We start from the raw sequence: 24863 nt of genomic DNA on the forward strand, positions 1-24863 counted from the left end.
TACCTGAGTAGATGGAGGTATCCTTCAAGCCATGGAGACACAGGCTTGGGTACATCACATGGGGTTTTCAAGTAGGCTTTGGTTGAGCTGATAGTACTAGAAGAAATCTGGCTACATGTTCAGGGCTAGTTAGTGCTGAACTATTTCAAATAATACTTTATTGACTTGTGTTGATAGAGATATGTGCCCTGAGAGAAAATGCCACTCTCTACCCAGTTTGGGATGACCATGTGGAGATACTGGCAGCAGTTTGTAAATGCTTTTCGTTCCTTCTCTTTCTCAGTGGCACATTGCGCATCTTCCCGACAAATCATCTCACATTGGAAGAATTGTACAAGACATGATTGTCCTGTATGTTTGCCTCTCAAAAATGCTGGAGACAAAAGAAATCAGCAATGTGAGTCTACTGGGGAATTCTCTGTGTTAAATAAATCATAAAATGAATGTTGGGAGTTAAACGTTCTTGCACCCATATGGTAGTGATGATGCTCTCAGACCTGAGAACATGTTAATGTGATTTTTCTCTTGTTTTAATCCCAGAGTATTTTTCTGACTCTGATTGCTAGTGTTTATGAAAGCTTTCTAACTTTATTGTATTTTTTAATCAAGAGAGTAGTAAGGGTGAACAAATTATAGCTCTCTCAACCAAATGATTGGCTTTTCATTACTGCTTCTTCCATCTGGACGGATTCTGGAGACAGATGTGCACATACATGCACAGGGTGTCATTTCAGCCCTTGGTTACTTGGTTCTGTCTTCATTCTTTGTTTGCATCAGATGTCACTTTCCCTTTCTTCTTGCGTCTCCTTGGTCTCCATGACAAAATGTTTAGCAAGATTTTTGTCATTCTGTTACCTGTATGGGTTTTTCCCCCACCCTCCCTACTTTAATGTTACTGTGGGCTCTTCTCATGACTAATGTGTGCTATTTCTTTAATACTGAAAAGGGCAGAAGAGGGGTTGCAGTGGCTGGTGCAAAGTTGTATGCACACTTCTGCCTTTAGCCTCTGTGACATGGTATGTCTCTGTTTTCAGTTTGAAGCCAGCAGATGTGTCCTAAATACTTAAGAGTGGGATTTCCTGTGAGCAGCCCAAAGGGGAAGACAGCATGTTGGATTGGCTGGTTGGGTCAAAACTTGTCTCTCTGTTTCGTGATAGGTTTTTCAGATCTGTTCCTGCATACATCCAGAAGGAACTGTTTCAGTTCTGAGCAGGCAGTGCACTCTTTGTCTGTCCCTGTACTGGTGGCCTCTGTGGCTGCCCTCTGCTCTCCTGACTAACTCGGTGTGTCTCTCGCAGCGCTGCTGGGCGGAGCTGCGGTAGGACTTGCCAATACCGGCTCTGTGGGCATGGGCCAGCAGACAACGCCCAGCATCAACACTACCAGTCAGATAGACCCCAGCTCCATCGAGAGAGCCTATGCAGCCCTCGGACTGACCTATCAAGGCAACCAGATGCAGACACAGCCCCAGGCTCAAGTGAAGAATCAGCAACAAGGACAGTCGCCCCAGGGTCTGCGCCCCATGAATCCTATGAGTAAGTTTATCTGTTAGCCTTAAAATGCAAACTATAGGCAACTTCCCCATGCTACATCTAATGCAAATTTTCTCGACCTACTAGCTTAATACTGCTAGTTAATTTGCAAAAGGTAGGGCTTTATGGTATTTTAGACTTGAAATAGCAAGTTTCTCGGTGGAACAGGAATATTGGAGGCCCAGGTGCTTTCTCCTGGAAGACAAGTTCTCTGGAAAAACTAGTTTCTTTGAAAAAAAAATTTCCAAGGTTTTTTGGTTTTTCCTGTTTGCTTTATAATTGTACTGTAATGCATATTTCAGGCTATTGGGGAGTTTTTAATTGGATATGCAGGCATTGGAATGCCAGCATTCAGATGTACTTCCCTATCATTCAGAGCATTTTACATTTGTATCTCAGATATGTAAAGTTTGTTTAAAAAATGAAAAATAGTAAATAATTGACATCTTCCCTGAATCCTATTATGTGATCTCACATAGCTCTAAATTATCTAGGTGGCTTATAAGCAATATCACAGGACTAGATAAGAATTTCAATTCAAACTGCAATTAATTGGAACCTGGCTATCAATGGTGTCAGATGAAGTCACCTTTAATCACCAAATCTAAACTTGATAGTTTGAGATTACATCGCAGGAATTTTCTTACTTTTAGCTCTTTGCTTGAGTTGCATAAGCAGATGTGGCTTTTTTAGCAGAAAAAAGAAATAAAGAGCTAGTAGTGATTTATCACAAGCTTGTATGGGATTGCAATGATCGTGCCTACTGTCCCATGGCAAACTGGTGTGCAGAATTAGAGATTTCTGCAGAAACACACAAACTCCAGCCTGCAACCAACTTCTACTTTGCTCTGCAAAGGGAATGCTGTTCCTGAGTTAACTCAGGAAAAGCTGCTGGGTAGAGTACTCTTGTTAATGAGGTGGCTGGCCCTCACAGATTGCATGTGGTTTGCTAAAATTTATCCTCCAGTGTGTGAAAACGGGGGAAAGAGCAAGGGTCCTGAGAGCTTAGTCTTAAAAGTTAGATTAAAATTATATGATTTTCTATTGTGCCTTAGAAGTAAATATATCTATTTGTTTCTTTCTAAATCTTGCTATTGTACTTTTCTGAAGCAAATTGATTCCTATTTTTTTATGTATGTGATTACTTATAGACAGTTTTGCCTGTTCATTCCTTGCAGAACTGTGGACATTCTTTATACAATTGCTAAGAAAATCCAATTAAATGGGGTTGAAAAAGCTCTTGAAGTGTGAAGAGCAATTCAATGTAGAAAGGACAACCATGGAGAGTGTAGACTTTTGACTGTTGCTTCCTTATTAGGAACAGGTGGCTCAGGAGGGAATTACAATAGGTGAGATTAGGAATTACCCACTCATGGCCTACAGGACAACAGGGCCAGTCTAGGAGAAACAGCAGAATTTGATGAGGACTGCTATGTGAAAAAATGCTGTCCTAAGTAGCTCAAACAAATGGTGGGTTTTGACAGTTGAAAAAGGAAGAGTTAAAGTAAAGGTTGACTGTTGTCTTGCACATCAGCATGCTTTCAGATGACAAAGTCGATTTGGAAAGAAGAAAAGGGCTAAAGGAAGGGAGAGTTTGAACAGATTTATGAAAAATCTGTTAAATACTTGGTTGTGATATTAGGGGTATGTATTAGGCTAGATAGACTATTCCAGTGGGTTTCTCCTGTATGCAGTGTGTAATTTTGCTTGAAATACAGATTTGTAGGATTCAAATGTCCTAAATACATGTGAAGCTTGGCAATGGCTTTCATGCTACTTGCAGCTTCACAAAACAATCTGTATGGAAGCTCCAGACAAAAATCTGCTGTGTTTTTCTTTACTAATTGATATGTAACTGTAGTGTGTGAAGGAAACAGGCGATTTTTAAGGTCATTAAGATCTGATATGATTCAGAAAATCAGGTTTTGTTATACAAAAATTAGGGGCGTTTCCTGCAAAGTATTTTCAGATTTTTCTTCTTACAAGTGTTGGAGTTAGTTGTAGGATCACTAAGTATCGAGTGGGTAAGAAAGGACCTTGTCTGAGGTAGGTGGTAGCTGATGTTTTAAGTTTTTGAAACATTTTTGAATGTATATCCTAAGATTCTGAATGAAAAAAACATCCAACTGCTTCTAAATGAAAAAGCAGAAGTGGTTGAAATCTTCCCTTACAGAGTCGCAGGAAAGGACTGTGGAACATAATATTTGCAGCAAATTGAAATCACTTGTTTGTTGATAAGTTCAGGAAGATGTGCAGAGGAGTTATGGTGTTGATGCTTCACTTGGAATTCACCAGTGTTGTGCCTCAAACTTTTTCTAAGTTTGTAAAAGAAAGAGAGTGAAGAGAGCAATGGGTAATTAATATTCCCTTCACAAAAGTCCAAGAACTTGAAAGTCTATACCCCTGTTATTGCTGAACAGTTACTGATTTTGTGTGTTAAATGGGCTCTTAATTTTTTCTGTGTTCTTCTGTTTTCTAGATGCAAATCCAATGGGAGTGAATGGAGGAGTAGGGGTTCAACCCCCTAATCTGCTGCCTGACTCAATGTTACATTCAACCATGAATTCTCAAAAGTAAGTTGAATCCTTTGTACCCCAGTGATGTTGTTTTGATCTCATGGCACTTCTTGCATAAACAGTGGAGTAAATGCCATTGATGGCTATCTCTCCAATTGGATTTTGTAGCTTTTGTTGCAGTTTTCCAAGTCCTTGGGTAGAACAGCATGTACTCTTTCATGGTGTTGTTTGGTGTGTGTGCAGCTATTTCTGCAGTTTGTCCATTGATTAGGGAATGGCTGAACTAGCACTTTGTCCTAACATTATTCTAAAAGAGGCTGTGACTGTAAGATGATTAAGCTGGGGCTAGACTTTTGCACTCAATTCTTGCTCTGTTTTTGAAGCCCCATGATGAGTGAAAGCGCCAATGTTGCCAGTTTGGGATCCATGCCAACAGCTCAACCATCCAATACCGGAATTCGAAAGCAGTGGCATGAAGACATTACTCAGGATCTCCGAAACCACCTTGTTCATAAATTGTGAGTAGCTAATATCAAAACAATCTCCTGTTAGATGAGCTGCTGCCCCAGAAGTGTATAGGAGGCAGAGGGGTTGCAGAAGGAAGCCTGACTTTGAAAACTAGAGGGCCAAGGAGTGAATTTTGTCAGGATGCATGAGAAGGGAAAGCAGAAGCTGGAAAGGTGGCGCTGCATGTACTGGTGTGGGGCTGTTGTGTTGGAAGTTTCCTGCTCCATACTCAAGCCATCTGCAAGGGCTCAAGCCATCTACAACATCTACTGCCCCTGGAAAATGTAGCAGTAGATGCAGTCTGTCAGCGGATTTGCTTGCTGCTTTGTGTTCAGACTACTGGGGTTAGTGCTCATCAGGGAACATTCTAATCACTTACATGCATTTCTTTAATATTTTTTTCCTTCCTTCTTAGAGTCCAAGCCATATTTCCTACTCCTGACCCTGCAGCACTGAAGGATCGACGTATGGAGAATCTGGTGGCATATGCTCGGAAAGTGGAAGGGGACATGTATGAATCAGCAAACAGCAGGGTGAGATGCTGTCCCTTGTCTAGTTCTGTGTATTTCTGCCTTGATTCTGTAGTGACTGGGGAGGAAGAGGAATGAAAGCATAGATCAGAATCACAAGCTGTTTAGGGGCTGCTGGATGGGGTCTAGGAACCAGCCAGTTGAAGGCTGCTGCCTGGGTGTGCCAGGAGTTGAGATGTGCTGTGCCTGAGACTTGTCACAGTCCCGTAAAGGCAGTGTTAAAGCTTTTCGCTGTGACTGTTCCAGAGAAATGTTGGACATGAAGAGAAATATCTGGTGTTCATCTAATACTTGAGAACAGTTCTCTTAGCAGTGCCTCTTCCCCGCCTCTTACCTATCTGAAAGTCCCTGCAAAGGGGGAGACCGCCTCCCACCCCAAGCCAAAATGTGTGTAAGGCTGCTTTGCAAATTTTAATCACTGGGACCAGTTGCCTTTTCTTATTGTGTGTCTCATCTCCTTTCTTTTATTCCCCCCCCAACAGGCAGAGTACTACCACTTGCTAGCAGAGAAGATCTACAAGATTCAGAAGGAGTTGGAGGAGAAACGAAGAACAAGGCTCCAGAAGCAAAATATGATCCCAAATGCTCCAGGCATGCCACAAGCTCCCATGAATCAAGGGCCCAATATGGGACAGCCACAGCCAGGAATGTCTGCAAGTAAGAAACTTTGGGTTACTGATTACCTGGTGCAGAAAATCCTGTACTGTCATTTCAGTAGCCTGGTGACCAGTTGGCTGTTCATAGGTACCTGACTTGTTTGTGAGCTGCTGTTCATTGTTGTACCTTGATAATATGCTTCAAATTTGTCCCCAGTTTCTGATAGCTGACTCTAAGTCAGAGGCTATTTATGTCACTAAGACGTCCTTCTATTTTCAAAGAAGTTCTTGAGTCTGCATCACACTTTGAGAACTCTTTTATAATGCTTAGTTGTGGTATAAATTTACTTCTTTTATACGTGAGTTTTAATGTGTAATTCTCACTAAAATGTTTGCTGTATAAATCTTGGTGGTCTTGTGAATAACACTATCTTTTTCAATGCCTTTTTTTGCAGATGGTCCTCTTCCTGACCCAACCCTGATACGTGCCAATGTGCCAAACCAGATGATGAATCGCATGCAGGCACAGCCAGGTGAATATTTGAAGACAATTTGCTACTGTGATTTTTAAAGGAATCTTGGATTTGGACAGCTCTTACAGAAGCATCAGTGACCTTGTATCATGTGGAGTTTTTATATTTAAGAAAATAGCTATCTATATTGCATAATTTTTACATAACTATATAATAAATATAAAACAATATCTCTAGTAGTATTCATCTTGTGACTATTAGCTGCTTGCTTTGCTAAATAAAGATCTTGATGGTTTTGGAATTTCTGATTATGTATGCATAGAATGGTGGGATCAGTCAAACATGGTGAGCCCAGCCAGCTCAGGTGGGGATATGTTGGTGGCAAAGGGAATGTGGTGAGAATTCCAGCTCAGAAAAAAAGGGCAGAACCTTTGTTGCACGTTCAAGATGTGTTATAGCCAACATGAAAAGTACTTGAAGTTAAGATACAGCTTGATATTCAGTAAGTGAATTTCTGATATATAATTAAGATATTGCAACTTTCTGTGGAAAGTTGATCTTCAACAGCAGGTGTGACAAACAGTATTTGTCACGTGTTAGAGTTCTCAAACTTAATGAGTTTTAGTAACAGTGGAAGCAGATGTCTTGAGGAGAGAAACGCTGGTCTGTATTTTGAAAGAGTAGGTAACTTGAACACTAAATTATTCCACGTAACTATTTAATAGAAGGCAAAATTTGATTGAAATCTGATTGCTAGAAAGCAAGATTAGAAAGAAATAGCATTTCTTCTCCAAATGTTGAATGGTGCCTAAAGGAGATTTCAGGCCTTTGTTTACATGTGTTTTTTTGGCACAAACTCACAGGAATGAATCAGTTTGGCCAGATGAACATGCAGCTGTCATCGATGGGACCCCGACAAACCCCTCCTCTTCAGCACCCTGGACAGCTAAGTCAGGCCGGGGCCATGAACCAGGTCAGTGTGCCTTCCCTCCAGGGCTGAGTTCACTGTTTGCTTCTCTTGTCTGTAGTTTCCTTAAAATCAATAATAAAAGAAATTTGAAAATAAATCAAACATCACTTCTTCATTCTCCTGGCCATTTGGTTTCTGTCTTTTGCTTCTCCTATAACGTTTGCTTGATATATAGTAAGTCTTTAGATCTTTGCTGTGAGAATTGCCTAAAAAATTAAGTTGAAGTGGCTTTTTGTTGCATTCTTAAAACAAGGAACCAAAATGAATCTTAAGTCACAGTCCCAATCTGAAATCAATATCTTTTACTTAGCTTTTAAGAGAAATCATCATAAATTCTGTCTTTTGAGAGGAGCTATAAGCAGGCTTTGCACGTCATATCCTACAGATAAGTGGCAAGCATAAATTTCTGCAGCAAGATAAATGATTTTGGGGTTTTGGGTTTTTGGGGGTTTGGTTTGTTTGTTTTGTAAAATGTTACGAAGGTGTATGTGCATTGTGTGAAATTAATTGCTTTCTTTTCTACCAGATGGGATTTCCTTCCCGTATGCAGCAACCAGGAGTTGGCCAGCCTTCTGGTCAGAATCAATTTCTACAACAGACTCAGTTCCCTGCTTCTTCCCCAGGAATGAACACAGCAAGCATGCCTATGACTCAGCCTGGCAATCAGACACCAGTATCTCAAGTAAGTTTCTGATTTCTTGAAATTGTGTCTGTGACCTTTGGTTATGATTATTTAGTTTGTAGTAATGGAGAACAACTTGTTTCCCTTAGAGACTTTTGGAATTATAGTCAACCAAATTAATTTATTGAGACTTTTCCTTCTCCTGTTGTAGCACTGGGAATGGCCAGGGTGAAATATTGTTGACTTGTTCTCAGGCTTAAATTTAAGGAATTTAAGAGGAATTGGTTTAGGTTTGTTTGTATGGAGCAAAGAAGAAATTGTGACTCAGCATGCAGTAGTTATGATTCTCTTGCTGGACAGCAAAGCAGCAGAGCCTGAGAAATTAAGAGGTGGCAGAAAAAGTCATAAAAAGGCATGTCTGTCCAGGCCTGTGTGTTGCTGGCTTTGGGGGATTAGGAGGGTTATCACTACTGAAGATCTGAACTTACAGTCTAGCAGTTTCCTTTCTGTCCTCTCCCTCTCCCTTTTCAGCAAGAACCTTTCAGGCCAGGAAGAAGTAGGGAACGTCAGTTTGCTTCTCACTGATGCTTCTTCCTAGTTTGCAGGCAAGATTATTGTGGAGTTACAGTTTTTTATCTTGACCAATAAATTTTTTTTTTTTTTTTGTAATTTTATAATGGTAGCGTTACAGCTGTACTTATTTGTGGTGATAAATTCAGTTTCTCATCTTGGGGGTGGAGGCATGGGCACACTAAGTGTATTTGAATGCAGTTCTTCACTGTGGTGCATTGTCCCGTATTCAAGATGTACAAATCTGCAGTTTTAGAAATGTTTCGCAAGCTGGGAGTGTAGGTGTGCAATTCTTTAAGTATATCAAAAGTACAAGTTATTCTATTGAAACTTCTCTAAGAGAGATGAATAAATTATAAAATAGCCATATGTTTGTGTAGAACAAAATATATCAAGTAGACCATTTCTGCTTTTGAAAGAGTTTTTAAAAGTGAAGCAGATGGTTTGTCACATTTTTTAAAGTACGCTGTGGGAAAGCAGACATTTGACAATAATTTTTCTTGCTTTTCTATTTCAAGTCACTGCAAATATGTACCTGTTTTCCTACAGGCACAAATGACCAGCGCTTCCTGTCCTGTGAACTCTCCTGCAATGGCTCCAGGTTCTCAAGGGAGCCATATTCACTGCCCACCTCTTCCACAGCCTCCCATGCACCAAAATTCTCCTTCTCCGGTACCTAGCCGAACCCCAACACCTCACCACACGCCCCCAGGCTTGGGATCACAGCAACAGCAGGCGGCAGCAGCTGCTGCCACCACTGCTCCCACACCTGCTCCTCAGGCAATGCCACCTGGACCACAGTCCCAAACTATGCACCCCCCTCAAAGGCAAACTCCAACGCCTCCACAGACACAGCTGCCTCCGCAAGTCCAGCCTCCAGTTCCAGTTACCCCTTCTGCAGAGCAGCAGCAGCAGCAGCCCTTGTCACAGCAGAGCACGACTGCATCTGTTCCCACACCAACAGCACCGCTGCAACCTCAGCACCCCACAACACCTGTAAGGAAATCCTTTGATTGTGCTTTCCCTGCAAATGTTTGTGTGTAAGGTTTAATTTTCATTTGTGCGTTCCTGGCATGTTTAGTATTAAAATAGGGTTTTTTTTCATTTGAGGAGTAAACTTTTTTCATCGAGGCAAGTCTGTAGATCATCTGTTGTTTCCAAAGAGGAAATACTTTACGGTATTCTTGGACATGTTTTAAAATTCATTGTGAAACATGGATGAGATTTTTGGTTATCTATACATAAATATAAGCGTAGCCCTTATACAATAAGGGAAACAATGGTCATTTTCTGCCTCTGATAATGTTTTCCAATAGTTGAGGTTGTGGGACACTTGATTCTTCAGGGAAAGCAAATAGAAGGACTAGAGTACTTTTTAATTCAGTGGAAATGTAAAGCAGAGGTAAAACCTAGATTAGAAAAGAAAAATAGGTTCTTTAGAAGCCTGTCTGTAACTTGTTTTGTTCCCTCAGCTTTCACAGCCAGCTGTGAGCATTGATGGGCAGGTATCCAACCCCCCATCCACCAGCAGCACAGAGGTGAACTCTCAGCAAGCTGTTCCAGAACAGCAGCAGCCACCCTTGCAGGAAGTGAAAATGGAGATTAAAACAGAAGAAGGGGAACCAGAACAAACAGAGATGCAAATGGAGGAGAAATCTGAGGTGAGATTGTTGACCAGATATTGGGTAGAATACCTTCACCTAGTACTGCTGGATGCTTTTGGTCATTCCTTCCAAAATTCAGTGAACTGTAGGTGCTACCTGCTGCTGTTGCAGTTTAATTGTTGTCTTCTGTCTTACTCCTAAGAAGGGTCTATGTTTTGTGGTGAAATTGTGGTAAAAGTCAGTGGCCACAGGAAGGACCATTATAATGTGGGTGCTATGAGGCTTTGCTTTGGTAAATGCCAGTGTGAGAATGCACTCAGGTCAGTCCTACATCTGTTAAAACAGTAGATACTAGGATGAGAGGAAATGGCTTCAGGTTGTGCCAGGGGAGGTTTAGTTTGGATATTAGGAAAAATTTCTTTACTGAGAAGGTTATCCAGCTTGCCCAGGGAAGTGGTTGAGCCATCATTCATGGAGGTATTTAACGATGTGTAGCTGACACTTTAGGATGTGGCATAGTAGCAGACTGGGCAGTGTCACATTAATATTGGACTTAATCTTTAAGGTCTTTTCCAAACTAAATGATTCTATATGTACATGATGGGCTGCTTTACTGGGCTTTAACAACTTGTCACCAAGGACAGCCAGTAGTGTGGCTGTCCAATCATCCTGGCAGCTCTGGTGTTTAACAGACTGTTAGAACTGCCTGAAGAGGGACCCATGTGTCTGCTTGCAGCTCAGAAAACTCGTTAGCAGCTCGTCATTGCTACTAGGCAGTGTTTAAAGATGCATTCTAACACATTTGCTCAAGTTTTAGGTGTTTAGTTTTGACTAAAAAGGAAATAGAAGAGTGAGTGGGCAGCATGACAGGTTTAAAGTACAGAAATGTGGATGGGTGGCCTCCCAGAAGATTTAAGTAACAGGCTCCAAACTGCTTTCCAGGCTAAAGTAGAACCAGTCGTGGAGGAGTGTAAACCAGACCCAATGGAGCAAGAGGAGAAGAAACCTGAAATGAAGACTGAAGTACCAGAGGGGGAAGAAAGACCTACTACTCCAGCAACTCAGTCTTCTCCAGCAGCTGGGCAGTCTAAGAAAAAAAGTAAGCGGAAAGACTGTTTTGACTTAAATTCACTGCATCTCCCTAGAGAAATCTCTGCAGAGGAAAAAAACCTGGGCTTTCCTTTTTGGTACTTAGTGGATTATGTGGTACTTATATGGATTGTTCTTTGTGGCTTTTGGACAAAAATATCTAATAATACATGTGCTTATAATTGGCTTTGGGCAAGTTCTTTAAGCCTTTAGAATTAGACACTAAACCATCGTAAAATTGTCAATACAATGGAGATTTCAAATACTCAGTTACAGCTTCTCTAGACAATTTTTTTTCTTGGGGCCTCTGAGAGGGGATGTATCTGGAATGTGAACCATCTCTACCATCAATGTCATCTTATGATCTCCTTTTCCTCAGATGATCATTTTAATATCCTTGCAACTCAGTGTTGCAGGGGATAAGCAAGCCGTGCTAAGTACCGTAAACCCATTGTCTGTCTGCGTTTTTCCACACACATCACGTTTTCTAGCAGGTTTCTTCCTTCCAGCTGTTTCTGCTATCTTTCTAATGTTGATTGTTTTCCAAAGTTTTCAAGCCAGAAGAGTTGCGGCAGGCGCTTATGCCAACACTGGAGGCACTTTACCGTCAGGATCCAGAGTCTCTTCCATTTCGACAGCCTGTGGATCCCCAGCTACTAGGAATTCCTGTGAGTGTCTTAGGAAGATAATTTCTTGGTTTTAATTCAAAACTACTGTATTTTTGAGAACAACTTAAGTCTGTCTTGTTAACATCTTCATATTGATTTGTCTGGGGAGGTTTAACTTAGATGGTGGAACATACAAGGTCTGACTTAGGAATGTTTGTTTGGTTCCTTTTACTAAATAAGCAGAAATAGCATGCACTGGAATGATTTGCCAACAGAATCCCACTGCTATATAGCCTTTTTATGGTTGCTTCATATTGTGTTGCTTTTATTGCTGAATTTCATAGGTGTTTCTCATCATGTATAAATCTTGTCTGAAGATATGGGAAATTAGGCAGATCAAACCAACTTAAAAATACCCTGTTAATTATCTGTTATAGGAAAGGAAGAAACAGTTTAAGTTATAGGTTTGTTTAGGTTAAATTTTCTGCTTGTTCTGTCTTGACAAGACAATTAGCATTCAAGGATCTGTATTTTTAAACTCTCTGAATTGACCACACAAAAGATTACAAAATATAAACAAATGCATAGGTGTTTTTAGGTGCTTCAGACAATGTTCTTTGCCTGAAGGAGTTTTTGTTTGCTGTTGGTGTGGGGATTTTTTTAAGGCAGATGCTGCAAAATTTCAATGTCTGCTGTATTACAGGCATTTATACACTTGCTAGTGTTTATAACAAGCCTTCAATTGATTGTCATTCTGCAGAATTTTGTAGACATTGCACTGTAATCAATGGTGGATTGGAAAAAGGCATTCTTTAGAGGAGATGTAAGTTTTATTGTAGAATAAAGTTATTTATTTTTGTTAGGTTTTCTGGGCTACTGAAAATAGTTGCTTTATATTAATGTTCCTGTGTACATCTTGGGATCACAAAGGCTGCAAAAACATTGGCATTTTCTACTATTTGTAATACTTGTTTTCCTGATTAAAAGGACAGTGACTTGATTTCATTAGTTGTGAATAAGTAGCAGCACCTGAGAAATAAAGGAATAATGAAAAGAAAGCACTGGGGAATTATATGGTATTACTGAGAGATTGCATTCTACGTGTCACAAGAAGTTTGACAATCAAGTCAGGGATGAACCTGTTTTTCTTAATGAGAAGAATTTGTATGCTGAGAATGCACATGCTGTCATGTCACAACATAGTTCTCTAGGAGGGTTTTGATGTGCTGCGTTTCTTGCAGGATTATTTTGACATAGTAAAGAACCCCATGGATCTTTCTACTATCAAGAGAAAGCTGGACACAGGACAGTATCAGGAGCCATGGCAGTATGTGGATGACATCTGGCTCATGTTCAATAATGCCTGGTTGTATAACCGCAAAACATCCCGGGTGTACAAGTACTGTTCCAAACTGGCAGAGGTGTTTGAGCAAGAAATTGACCCAGTTATGCAGAGCCTTGGTTATTGCTGTGGAAGAAAGGTAAGACAGTAAATATCTTCAGTCTGTTGTTTGCTTCCTAGAATTGAAGGGGGGAAATACAGCAGTTGCAATTGTTATCAGTTATGGTGTATCAAAAATTTCTGAAGTTTTACCAGAAATTAGCAATCCTGAGTAATCTGAATTTGAGCGTTTTGTGGATCTTCTAATTCTATCTAGTCCTTAAATAATCTATTTGTATGTAAGTCCTTGTGGGGGGGAAAGTCAGCAACAGAAGACTTATTTTGGTAAGGACAAACTTTTGCTATTGCAGATTAAGCAAGTGTGTTTTTATTACTTCAGAAGTTCTGTATTTCACTGTATACTGAAATTCTGTTTCCCTTGTTCTGATGTGCTTTCTGTCTTTAGAGAAGAGTTAACTTGAGAATAACAGCCCACTTAATGTCTTTTGTGGCTAGCACTTCGTACGCTTTGCTGTACAGAGAGATCTGTGCAGAGAGTAAGGTGGAAGTGTTTACTGTCTGGGTCACACTTGCTTTTCACAGGGAGCAAGTGAAAATGTGTGAATACTAAGGTGACCCATTCCTCTTTGCAGTTGGAGTTCTCGCCACAGACTTTGTGTTGCTATGGCAAACAGCTATGCACGATCCCTCGAGATGCCACTTACTACAGTTACCAGAACAGGTAAGGAAAACTCAGTTGGTGCGGTTATGTGCATGCAGCAATCAATCAGTTACAGGCATGCATGCATTTACATAGACACCCTCTTTATATGTGTACATCTTTGTTTTAAGATAATTTTTGCTGGAATTGCTTTTGAATAGTTTGCCTTGCGTGTTAATAATGATTTCTTTGAGCAAAAGTTCACTGCAGCCTTTGCTCTTCCCTCCTTTGTTTGCAAAAATGTGATGTTTTACTACATTTTGATCCTGCAGTTAATTAAATATTCACTTACCTACAAATTATATATACAAGTCTGTTGCCTTTGCTTCCTACTGTGCAGCAGTATTTTTCATGCAGAACACTGAGTAGACTATGCAGAAACTGTATTAATGCTCATAATACATTTTGGTTTTGGCAAGTCTTTGTTTTTCTCATGATGTCAACACCGAAGAGCAAATTTACTTCTGTATTGCACATCTTAACTGGAAGATCTGTGTATTCAGATCTTGAGCAGATTGATGCTTGCTTTTTCTCACAAAGTTTCTTAAAGGGAATTGTCTTGGCAGTAGCTATCAATAGCTCTGTAAAATGCTGTCCCTTCTACAACTCTTTTGAGTATCTTTTTTACTTGGGGTTTATTAAAGCATTTAAACTTACTTGACTTCTGAAAGGAGGTTCCTTACTAGTCATCTCTGACAACTGGTGAGGTAAGGCAGGAAGAAGCAGGCAAATACATGCTTTAACATTCCCATATTCCCTTGCCTGTCACCAGAACGTACCTATTAGAGCAGGAAATTGCTTACCTCCAAGATTCATAAATTTATTTAGTTCCTGCCCTCCATTCATTCCAAAACCTCAAACAAAAAAACCTGCCCCAAAACAAACCAGAATGACAAAAACATAGCGGATTTTACCTGAAACCCACAATTTTCCAAGAATTATAGTTTCTTTAAGCAGAGATTATAAAAGTTGTAGCTTAACCTTTTAAAGCTGCATAGAGGTTTATAGAAGTAAATGGTGGTTTTTAAGCTTCTACTTCTTTAGTTCTATAATACTCCACAACAGCAATTGTAGTTTTAGAGTTGTATGTAGTTTAGAGCATGTCATGTCATGTCACGTCATGTCGGTATCTTGTGCTTATGTTTGTCTGTGGGCAAGTACTAGGGTAAACCAAGGCTGTTGCTCAGAAATATGACGTTTGATATGTTTTCAAATGTTAGAAGGGAGTGTCTGCATTGTAACAGGTGCCTACATGTGACTTGTAGATTATATCATATATACAAATGCATATATCTATAGATTGAAATGTATAATTTTGGAAGTACCATTCTCTGCATTATCTCAGATAAAAACTGAGAAAGGAGGTTGAGACCTGTCTTTTTAGCCTAACACTTGCTAATACCATAGAATAGTGTGGCTTTATAATGAACTTGTTAGAACTTTTTAATTTCTATTTTTAGCTGTCTTGTGCACTCAATTAGCATGCCTTATAATGGAGAAGCCACAACTTTGGAACAGTTTTGAAGGCTAGGGTAGAATCCTGACTTAATCACTATTTTATGGAAGTACAAATGAAACTGTTCTCTGTAATGCTTGCTGTAGTGATGGTTGGACTGTTCTATGTGCAGATTGGGCTATGACAATCATATCCATTTAGAGCATTATGTGTCTAGTTAATGTTAGTTAACATAGAGTTTGATGGTTCTATTAGTCTGTAAGAATTTTGAAGACAGATTTTATTGTTCCTAAAGTTTCTGGTATGTAGATTTTCCTTTCAACTGGGAGAGAATTCTGTGAGCTTTCAGCATTTATACATTTAAGATGGAAGACTTCCTCTCTTCCATTGATCTCCTGCAGATCCTTCTCCCAACAGAACTGCTGTGCTGATGTACAAGTCAAAGTAGCAGTTCCTCCTTCCTTCTGCTCTTTCCCCTGTCTCATTTTAATTCTTTGCTGTACGTGGCATGGATTATTAAAATGAAGAGGGTATGGGTATGCTATAATAGAATACTCTTGTTTAATTTGTTTTTATCGTTTGCTGCTTGTGAACCCATTTGAGAGATTTAATGCTAATCTGTGCTTTGCCTTGGCTTTCTGCTTTGTGTTGTCTTGTCTTGCTTCTATGTTTTTGTTTTTGTCCTGCAAACCCCCATTTCTTTGTTTGTGTGTGTGTTATTTTTTTTAATTTCTCCTTCATGCTTGTCATTGTCTGCACTTGGCTTTGATTGCGCAAAAAAAAAATCCAAACCAAAAAACCAAACCAACCAAACACAATGTGGGGCCCATAAATCTGCATCATTGAATATCCTTGTCGCCGTTGATGACCTGCTCTCTGCTCCTGTCCCTTCCTTGGCCTGCTGTGATTGGTGGCTCCGTTGCTTGACTTGGGCTGTGTTGTGTGGACGGAGCAGTTCACCCAAATATGGCCTTCTTGCTGACAGGTATCATTTCTGTGAGAAGTGCTTCAACGAAATCCAAGGGGAGAGCGTTTCTCTGGGAGATGACCCATCACAACCTCAAACGTGAGTTATTTGTGTTTGCTTGGGCTGTGCTTTCAAGAGCTGTATCGTGGCCTACAGTGCTTTCTGTAGGGAAGGGGACTTGAGCTGTAGGTTTTTAGTAGCAGATGGATGATACATCCTTCATAAAAGCCTGGACTTGTGCTTGTCTTTAAAACCTGGACTGACTGAACTAGTGAAAAATAAGCACTTAGTACTTAAAATTGCAACTGTACTGATAGAAGGGAAAGAAGAAAATGGCTCTTTCCCTGAAAAAGAAGTGGAAGTATTCTACTGCAGAAAAATAACCCTGCCTGCAGGCAAGTGTGTGGCAGACAAAGCTTGAAATGTCAAACGTACCATTTTCTTTATACCCTAGTTATGCTATTAAACTTGTATTCAACATCAGGTTGTTTTTCATCCAAATTAGAAGCAGGCAACCTCCTTTTGCCGTACAAATGTTTCACTACTGGAATGCCATCTGTCTGAGAAGAGCTGTGCAGTGTTTGGGGACACAATACAAGGCTGTGCATTGATTTTACCATGTTGGTGGCAAACTGTTGGGACAGTCTCTCATTTTGCTGTATCCTCCTCATACCACCCCCCAAAAAAATCTTGAAACAGAATTTTTGGAGACTAAGGAAGCCCTTGAGGGACAAATGAGTGCCAAGCAGTTACTCTTTGGGCCTTTGGGGGAAGGCAGTGCAACAGCCCTGCAGGTAGAACAAAATGAGGAATTCAGGAAAGTCTGAAGGCAGAGGGAGAGTTGTTGAACTTGGTAATTGGACAAACTGAGTTAACTTTCATTTGGAACCAGATCCTGGATGCACTAACGGATACATACAGAACAGTACTGGGAGTATCTGTTTTGGCTTGGGATAGTGTAAGTGTACTGAAAGAGAGAGGGTAGATTGAGATTGGATACAAGTTCTTCACTAAGTGGATAATGAGGCACTGGAACAGGTAGCACAAAGACGTTCTGGGTGCCCCAGTACTGGAAGTATTTAAGGACAGGTTGGATGGAACTCTGAGCCACCTGGTCTAGTGGAAGGTGTCCCTGACAATGGCAGGGGGTGATGATCTCTTAAGGTCCCTGCCAGCCCAAACCACCCTAGTATTCTGTGATCTACCTTTCTGGAAGGAAAAAGGAAAAAATAATGTTGTATCTTAGTCAGTACAATGGGCCATATCGTGTCCCTGTGGACAGGTGAATTGCTATTCTAGTAGAAGCACAGATCCAAATTTTAATCAATACAGAGTCAGTGCTTCTCAAATCAGTATAGAGTACATCATAGGAATATACATGGTGGGTCTTGTTTAAGTTCCATGCATCATATTATAAGAGTAGTTTGAGGTAATTGAGATATTTAACTTCATAATTTATTTTATAAGGAGTTTCAACTATTCTGCAAGTGGTACTCTTCAGAATAAACACTGAAATAAGAGGAGATAGGAAGGTTAATTCGGCTCCTGCAAATTGGATTGAGTCTGTCATTGCTTCTCAGAGAGGGACATACTGATCTCATGCATTCTTTGGGGTAAATTCTCACAGATTTTAGTGTTCTTGTATCTTCTGAACTAGGTTCTTTAAAAGATACTTGGGACCTCACTGTCAAAAAGATGTAATTTTAGGCCTTGAAAATTATATAGAAAAAGTAAAGATAATGTATAGTAGTGGCTGGGCTGGGGTTGCAGGGTTTGGAAGCTGAAATTTATCCTTTGAAGTTGATGTAGGAGGAGGGTTAGGGGAATCTGAAAAAAGATAACCTACCTTTTTCAATAATCAAAGACAATTGGAATTCTCTGCTTGCAGAATATGAGAGGCATATCAAGTAGTCTTTTCACCATTAAATACAGATCAGACCATCCAAAACTTGAATTGTCAGCAAGCTTTGATATTTATCCTGTAGTAAAATTGAGTAAGGGAACACTGTTGTTCTCTACAAGAGAAAAATTGTTTTCCACAGATAAAGTGGAATGGCTAACACTGTGTAAAATACAATTACTTTCCTTGTAGTGCCAGTGAGTGTTTAAGAAATCTGCTTGTAAGTTTTGGTTCGTGGATAGGTGTGGTATTGCATGAATGTTTGTTTTGTGTTAAAACTGAGTTTTATTGCCTCTTTCTCCATAGCACGATAAACAAAGAACAGTTTTCAAAAAGGAAAAATGATACACTGGATCCAGAGCTGTAAGTATTGCTGTCATTCTTTGAATGATCTTCATTTTATTATAAATATTTTGTAAGATACATGTTATTCATTCACCATCAGCTTTGTCTTTGAATGTTTTCCAGTTCCACCTAACTCTGTTAGTTGGTAGGGGCTGCTTGCTCAGTAAGCAGCAGATCTGGCAGTCAGTGCTGAGAGCCCAAACCACCATGGCTGTCCTTGAGAAATATGCAACACTGGGTTTATGGGCTGAAATTACTCCAATTTTGTTGTCTTGCCTGTGGATTCAACAGAAGGATGAATGCAGATAGCTCTGCTTTGAAACCTTATTGTGGCAAATGCTCAAGTCTCAGAACTGATTTGAGTCATTTGGCAGTAGCTCTTAGTGCTGTTGGTGTTTCTAGTCACTGCATTTTACAGACAGCTGTAGAGGAAAAGGAAAAGTTGCTATATTTTGAACCAGCCAGTTATTCTGTACTGCTCTGAAAGCAGAACTGCAGTCATTCAGTAACATTAAGATGATGACTCAGCTGCTTTTCTTGATATTCCTGAGCAGTTTTTTGAAGCTGTTTTACATGGTCCTGCATCATATACCTGTGCCGCTATTTTGCAAACATTATCTCAGTTCTCAAATGAATGAGCAAAAAGGATATTTATTGTTCCTATGCCATCCTTGTAAAGGCACAAGGATCAGCCAGTTCTTCTGTTTTACAAGGGCTGTGGGAAGGAGAGAATAGTGGCTGGATTCTTAACTTTTCTTTGCCTTTGTTAAAGGGGAAGATAGACTATAAACCTAATTTACAGTGGGATTCCTCAAGAATAGATTATAACTATTCATTTAAAGTCTCAAACTTTTAGACAGGCATGTTCAAAAGGAGTCAGATTGTCCCACTACCTGAAGCAACCTTAAGTATTTTGGAGAATTATATTCACCAACATCTGGGAGCTAAACCATATGACTTATCTCAGTTGTGCTTAAATCTCTGCTAATCTTCTGAAAGTGACTTAAGTAGTTGCTTCTGTGTTCTTCCTTCCTACCTTTCTGCATTATATTTGTAATATACCCCAGGGTTCAAACACAGTGTGGCACTAACAGCCAAATATTTCACCTGGTTCTTCCTTTCTGACATGTGTGACTCCATTCTTCTCTACTCTTTATAGCAACAAACAGCTTACAGATTTTAGCCTTAAAAGGGCTTCATTTGGAAAAAAGAATTAGTGGATGGTGGTAAGATAAGCAAATGGTAATAATGTGTCCCTGCATAGTCCGCCTGTCTTGAGCTGGCAGGTTCTTAATTTGTTCTGAAGGCTGTTCTCAGCATAGATGTGACCTCTGTATTAAATAGACTCAAAAGCTTAAATGCTAGAAGTGCTCTAATAAATTATTAAAAATATACAAACAAGCCATGATGCTACTAACCTTTGCTTCCCTTTGCCTTTTTTTGCCTTGTACAGATTTGTTGAATGTATAGAGTGTGGAAGAAAAATGCACCAGATCTGTGTTCTTCATAATGAGATAATCTGGCCTTCTGGGTGAGGAGTTTCTCCTTATTAAGTAGATAAGATATTTACTATTTGGTAAAGGTCATGCAAAAACTTCCTTATATTGCTTAATTTTAAAAGGCTATTTAATGGAGGAAGTTATATTCCCTGAAAATTTTACACAATCTATAGGGTAACATCAAATTTAGACAGTATATCGTACATTGTTGTGTGTGAAGTTTTCTAATCTTTAATATTTCCAATGCTTCTTTGTGTGGAACAGAGCATTTCAGCCTTTTAGAGATGCTAGCCCATCATGAAAAGATGTTTTTAGTTCTGGTAACAGTTTCAGACTGGTCTGTTTTCTGTACAAATCATACTGTTTTGTCCTATTCAAAAAATTTTGTAACAAGGATTTAACAGGTGAATCCACTTTTTTGACCTCAGTGATCAGATTAAATTTAAAAACCAATATAGTTTTCTTTAGATGCTCCATGGTTATTGATCAACATATGTGTTTTCTCCTGATTTAAAAACTTTTAAAAGGATGATAAATTAAATGTTGATAAAATTTTATAAGAGCTTTAATGTCCCATTTCTTGTCAAAAAAGCTGTGAGTTTAGCATTGCTGCAGTAGAGGGTGGATGTCCTGTAAGAGAGGATGAATCATAGAATCGTTTCAGTCTACAGTGTATTTGGGCATCTAGAAAAAAAATTAGCCTTATGCTTGGTGTTGCAGTGTCTTATCAGAGACAGCAGTTTGAGCCTATTTGCTCCAAGAATACTTTGAGCTGATATTGTCAGACCTTCCAGTAGAGACTTCCCTGGAAGGAAAGTGGTGACTTATACGGCATGCAGCACCAGAAGCTTAGATCTTCCTCTGCAGCTCTGAAACAGTTGAGCTGTTCTTTGTGCTTTGCTTTCAAATTTCAGTTAAGGTATCTTCTAGACCAGATAAGATCTGGTGAAAGATTTTCCTTCTAATTGTAAGATGCTAGAGAAATTGGTGGTCTGACATGGGGTGACTTCACTCTCTTTTTTTGCTTCAGTTTTGTCTGTGATGGCTGCCTAAAGAAAACAGGACGAACCAGGAAAGAAAACAAATTCTCTGCTAAAAGTAAGATTCTGACACCAGCAAATTTAAATAATATGCTAAGAATGGGGAAGATGTGGCTATTATATGTTGTATTTAAGTTGTTTGGAGCTCAAGGAGGATACTTTTGGTCAGTTTTGACCATCAATTCTATAGCATTCAGAGTGTTTGCATTCACAGGTGGTAGTGTTAGTTAAGAGTCTGTTTTAGAGGGCTAACATGCTGTTTCAGAGCACTTCCATTACTGAAATATGTTCTTTTGGTAAGTGGAGGTACTAACTTGGCTAGTATGGCTTTATAGACAGAATATACTTCCAAATGTAATCTTCAAACTGCTTATGAAGATGTCTGAAAGCAGTATTTTGTAATCTAGTTTAAGTAATTAATAACAGCAATTCAGGAGAAGCCTTAATTGTGATTGACTTTTAAGACAAGATAGAAATTGTATTGGAATACAGATTCTTTATTCATTTAAACAATGTAAAAGCCATAAATGTGCCTGCAGGTGAAAGACAACTCACCCAATCTAGAAGTGGTAGAGTTTAAAAATAAATTTTAATTTCTGTTAACATACTGTGTGTGTTAAAAGTAATTTTTTATCTGAGTAGAGATATCACATATGAACAGTTCAGTTTTATATATGTTAAGAGTTGTATTTTCCTCCTGTAGGGTTACCAGCTACAAGACTTGGTACCTTCCTGGAGAACAGAGTCAATGATTTCCTAAGACGACAGAATCATCCAGAGGCAGGAGAGGTCACAGTTAGGGTGGTACATGCATCTGACAAAACTGTTGAAGTAAAACCAGGAATGAAAGCAAGGTATGTTCATTTCTAATTTTTCTTTCTTTTGACAGACGTGGGAGCTGTTTGTACTTATATGATAAACTTTGATTAAATAGAATAATTTAGGTTGGAAAATAATTCTAAGCTTGAGTCCAACTGTTATCCTAGCACTGCCAAGGCCACTGCTAAACGATGTCTCCAAGTGCTACATCTACACATCTTCTAAATATCTCTAGGGACAGTGACTCAAAAACTTCCTTGGGCTATTTCAATGCTTGACAGTCCTTCTAGTGAATAAAATCTTTTTTAAGTCAAAAAAAGACTTGTATTCAAAACCTCATCATCAGACAGTTTGTGACAAAGAGGTGTTCCAGCAGCACAATAATTTTTTGTGATTGTCTTTTTCACGGTAAAAAAGTGGGTGCCTCATATTTGAGTAGTCTCTAAACATTTAACTTTCAAATTGCACTAAAATTGTACTTAGAGTAGCCCTCATCTTTGTTGCCTTCATGTAGTAACATGCAGTCTCTGATATGTGAATATATTTGGTATTCCTCTTTACCCTCTGGTCTGCAGGTTTGTAGACAGTGGAGAGATGGCGGAGTCTTTCCCTTACCGAACAAAAGCACTTTTTGCCTTTGAGGAGATTGATGGTGTAGACCTGTGCTTCTTTGGTATGCATGTGCAGGAGTATGGCTCAGACTGCCCTCCACCCAATCAAAGGTGAGGAACCCCACAAAAGTCCCTTTTCCCTTGGTACTCTGGTTTGGATGAACCTCCTGTAGTTCAGTATAGAGCTTCCCTGTTGCTCATGTGAGACCCTTAGTGCTGTTAGGTTCTAGAAACAAAATAGTTTCTGTAATGTTAAAGTTGTTTCTTACTGGAGATGGTGGATGGCAGACAGTGTTGCCTTAAGGATGACCTGTGTTCTCAAGGAAGGGGTTGAATAGTTTTAGGGAGATGTGGCTAGGATATCAAAAGAAGGCCAAGTTTCTAGAGGTAAATTAGGATCAGAGGCTTTGCAGATTGCTGTTGTAATGGATGCTTCAGATGTATAAAAGAACATTAATAAACTTGCAAAATTACTTAAAAATCTCTCCTCTTTCTCATGCTTTTTTTTGTCATTGGTTTTTTTTTTTTTTTTTTTTTTTTAGGCGAGTGTATATATCTTACCTTGACAGTGTTCATTTCTTCCGACCTAAATGCTTGAGGACTGCTGTCTATCATGAAATATTAATTGGATATCTAGAATATGTTAAGAAACTAGGGTAAGTATCTTACAACATTTTCTTCTGTACAGCATTTGTGCTGAGTAGTTCTTGCTGCAAATTAAATTACTACATCCTATAGTAAAGAATATGGTGCCTAAGTATCAACCTCTGATAGAATAACAGTGTTACAGTTAGAATACAGTTACAGATAGAATAACTGTACAGTGTACAGTTGAAAAGGAGAAGAGAAAAAGGGATTGCAAGCTTTTCAGGGGAGGCTTCTGCTTCAAGTATTTTTATGTTTCCAAACTTATGTAAAACTTTCTTAAGGTTAAGTAGAAACAGCCTCTTCTCCAGTCCATAAAATGTTGTCACTGTGTAATGCCACGGCTTTAATTAGGTCATTCCTTTGGACTAGTAAGTAAGTTCTTACCCTTGTTTATAAGGAGAGACTTGTGTATTTTTTCTGTACTGATTCACTCTGTAACAGTTGTATAAGGTCACTAAGAAATCTTGAGTAGTCGAAATTGTGGGAAACTGAAGAGTTAGGAAAGAAACAGGAAAATATACTTGAACAGCACAAAAGGACATGAAACAGCTGCAGTAACAAGAAAGGTAGAAATTAAATTACCCTGATTACTGAAGTAGAAAGGCCAGTGAAAATCAACATCAATCATTCTGTTGTCAATACCTAGTGTAGGTTGGTGAGGTTATTTTGGAGAAATTTTTAGGGGTTATGTTTAAAGCAGTTGATGAGAAAAGTTATGGGAATTGAAATGGAGGTAAGTCATGCTATCTTCAGTACCTCAGTGAGGTGGTGTGTTCTTTATTACTTCAAAAGCATACATTAGGCTTCCTTCTGCTTTTTGTTGACTGTTTTCTAACCTGTGAGTCTGTACATTTGCTGCATAGAGCTCAAGTCTCAGCTTTACTTAATGCTATTTTCTGTGCTAATGAGTAACATCATATTCTCATTTTGGGAAAGCAGTCTTGGTCAATCAGTATCATCTCCATTATCAGGCAGAAGGAGTTGCTGGTTGCAGCTCCCAGGGCTTGGGGAGGATTCTGCAGAGCTGTTTCTCAACAGGGCAAGGATGGTCATTTTTCTCTGATTATTCTTCCTACTAGAATTCTCTTAAAAAACTAATAAGGAAGAACTGAGGATAAAGAGGTGATCTTAGGTGTTATATTTGATGCAGCTGCTACTAATTGGCTGTCATCTGTCTTAATAGTACTCTAGATTGTGCACTCAATACCATAGGTTGACAGTGCCTGTTTATTCCGAGATATAATTCTAAAACTTTTTCAAATTGATTCTCAAAAACCAGAGGATTTACAATAGAAAAGTGAATTCTGTCTCTAAGTAAATCTGTTTTTTAAACGTTGCTATATAAAGTATTACTGCTCTGTCTCGAGATTTCACTACTGAAATAGCTAGACTTGATCTTTCCCCATTGGTTAATTGGGAGATGGCAATTGCAGTTTGTGTCAGGCTTTGTTTTTTATCTAGGCTGTAAAATGTGCACCCTTTACATGTAAGTGCTTCATATATAGTGGTGGATTTTTAGAAAATTAGTGGAAAGATGGAAGTGTTAGGTCCGGGAACAGCTGCCAGCTCAGTGGTGGTGCCACCTGGTGTCAGCGAGGAGAGTGCACGAGAGTCCATTGTCAGCGCCCACATGTGCCGGTTTTGTCTGACCACGCCAGGTATACTACTGGACACATCTGGGCGTGCCCACCCAGTGAAGGAGATGACTACATCTTCCACTGCCATCCTCCTGACCAAAAGATACCTAAACCCAAGCGACTGCAAGAGTGGTACAAAAAGATGCTGGACAAGTCTGTGTCGGAGCGCATCGTCCATGATTACAAGGTGTGTTAAGTGTGTGCTTGGGGGAGATTGACCAA

At 39.4% G+C, this 24863-nt stretch overlaps 1 protein-coding gene across 1 annotated transcript in view; it reads left to right on the forward strand.

Annotated features, from left to right (window-relative positions):
- The window catches only part of EP300 (E1A binding protein p300), a 60510-nt gene that overhangs the window by 27283 nt on the left and 8364 nt on the right, over positions 1-24863 (forward strand). The window contains exons 5-27 of the mRNA XM_056481815.1: positions 284-397; positions 1299-1535; positions 4012-4105; positions 4432-4566; positions 4971-5088; positions 5568-5742; positions 6137-6214; positions 7018-7127; positions 7651-7806; positions 8866-9312; positions 9789-9977; positions 10863-11019; positions 11559-11677; positions 12859-13098; positions 13652-13740; positions 16161-16241; positions 18349-18405; positions 19841-19918; positions 20917-20984; positions 21630-21780; positions 22321-22467; positions 22899-23012; positions 24663-24828. Coding sequence (XP_056337790.1) covers positions 284-397; positions 1299-1535; positions 4012-4105; positions 4432-4566; positions 4971-5088; positions 5568-5742; positions 6137-6214; positions 7018-7127; positions 7651-7806; positions 8866-9312; positions 9789-9977; positions 10863-11019; positions 11559-11677; positions 12859-13098; positions 13652-13740; positions 16161-16241; positions 18349-18405; positions 19841-19918; positions 20917-20984; positions 21630-21780; positions 22321-22467; positions 22899-23012; positions 24663-24828 — 3320 coding nt within the window. The remainder of the gene's footprint in view (positions 1-283; positions 398-1298; positions 1536-4011; positions 4106-4431; positions 4567-4970; positions 5089-5567; positions 5743-6136; positions 6215-7017; positions 7128-7650; positions 7807-8865; positions 9313-9788; positions 9978-10862; positions 11020-11558; positions 11678-12858; positions 13099-13651; positions 13741-16160; positions 16242-18348; positions 18406-19840; positions 19919-20916; positions 20985-21629; positions 21781-22320; positions 22468-22898; positions 23013-24662; positions 24829-24863) is intronic.

The sequence above is a fragment of the Oenanthe melanoleuca genome, chromosome 1A, assembly GCF_029582105.1.
Source record: "Oenanthe melanoleuca isolate GR-GAL-2019-014 chromosome 1A, OMel1.0, whole genome shotgun sequence".
NCBI classification, from domain to species: domain Eukaryota; kingdom Metazoa; phylum Chordata; class Aves; order Passeriformes; family Muscicapidae; genus Oenanthe; species Oenanthe melanoleuca.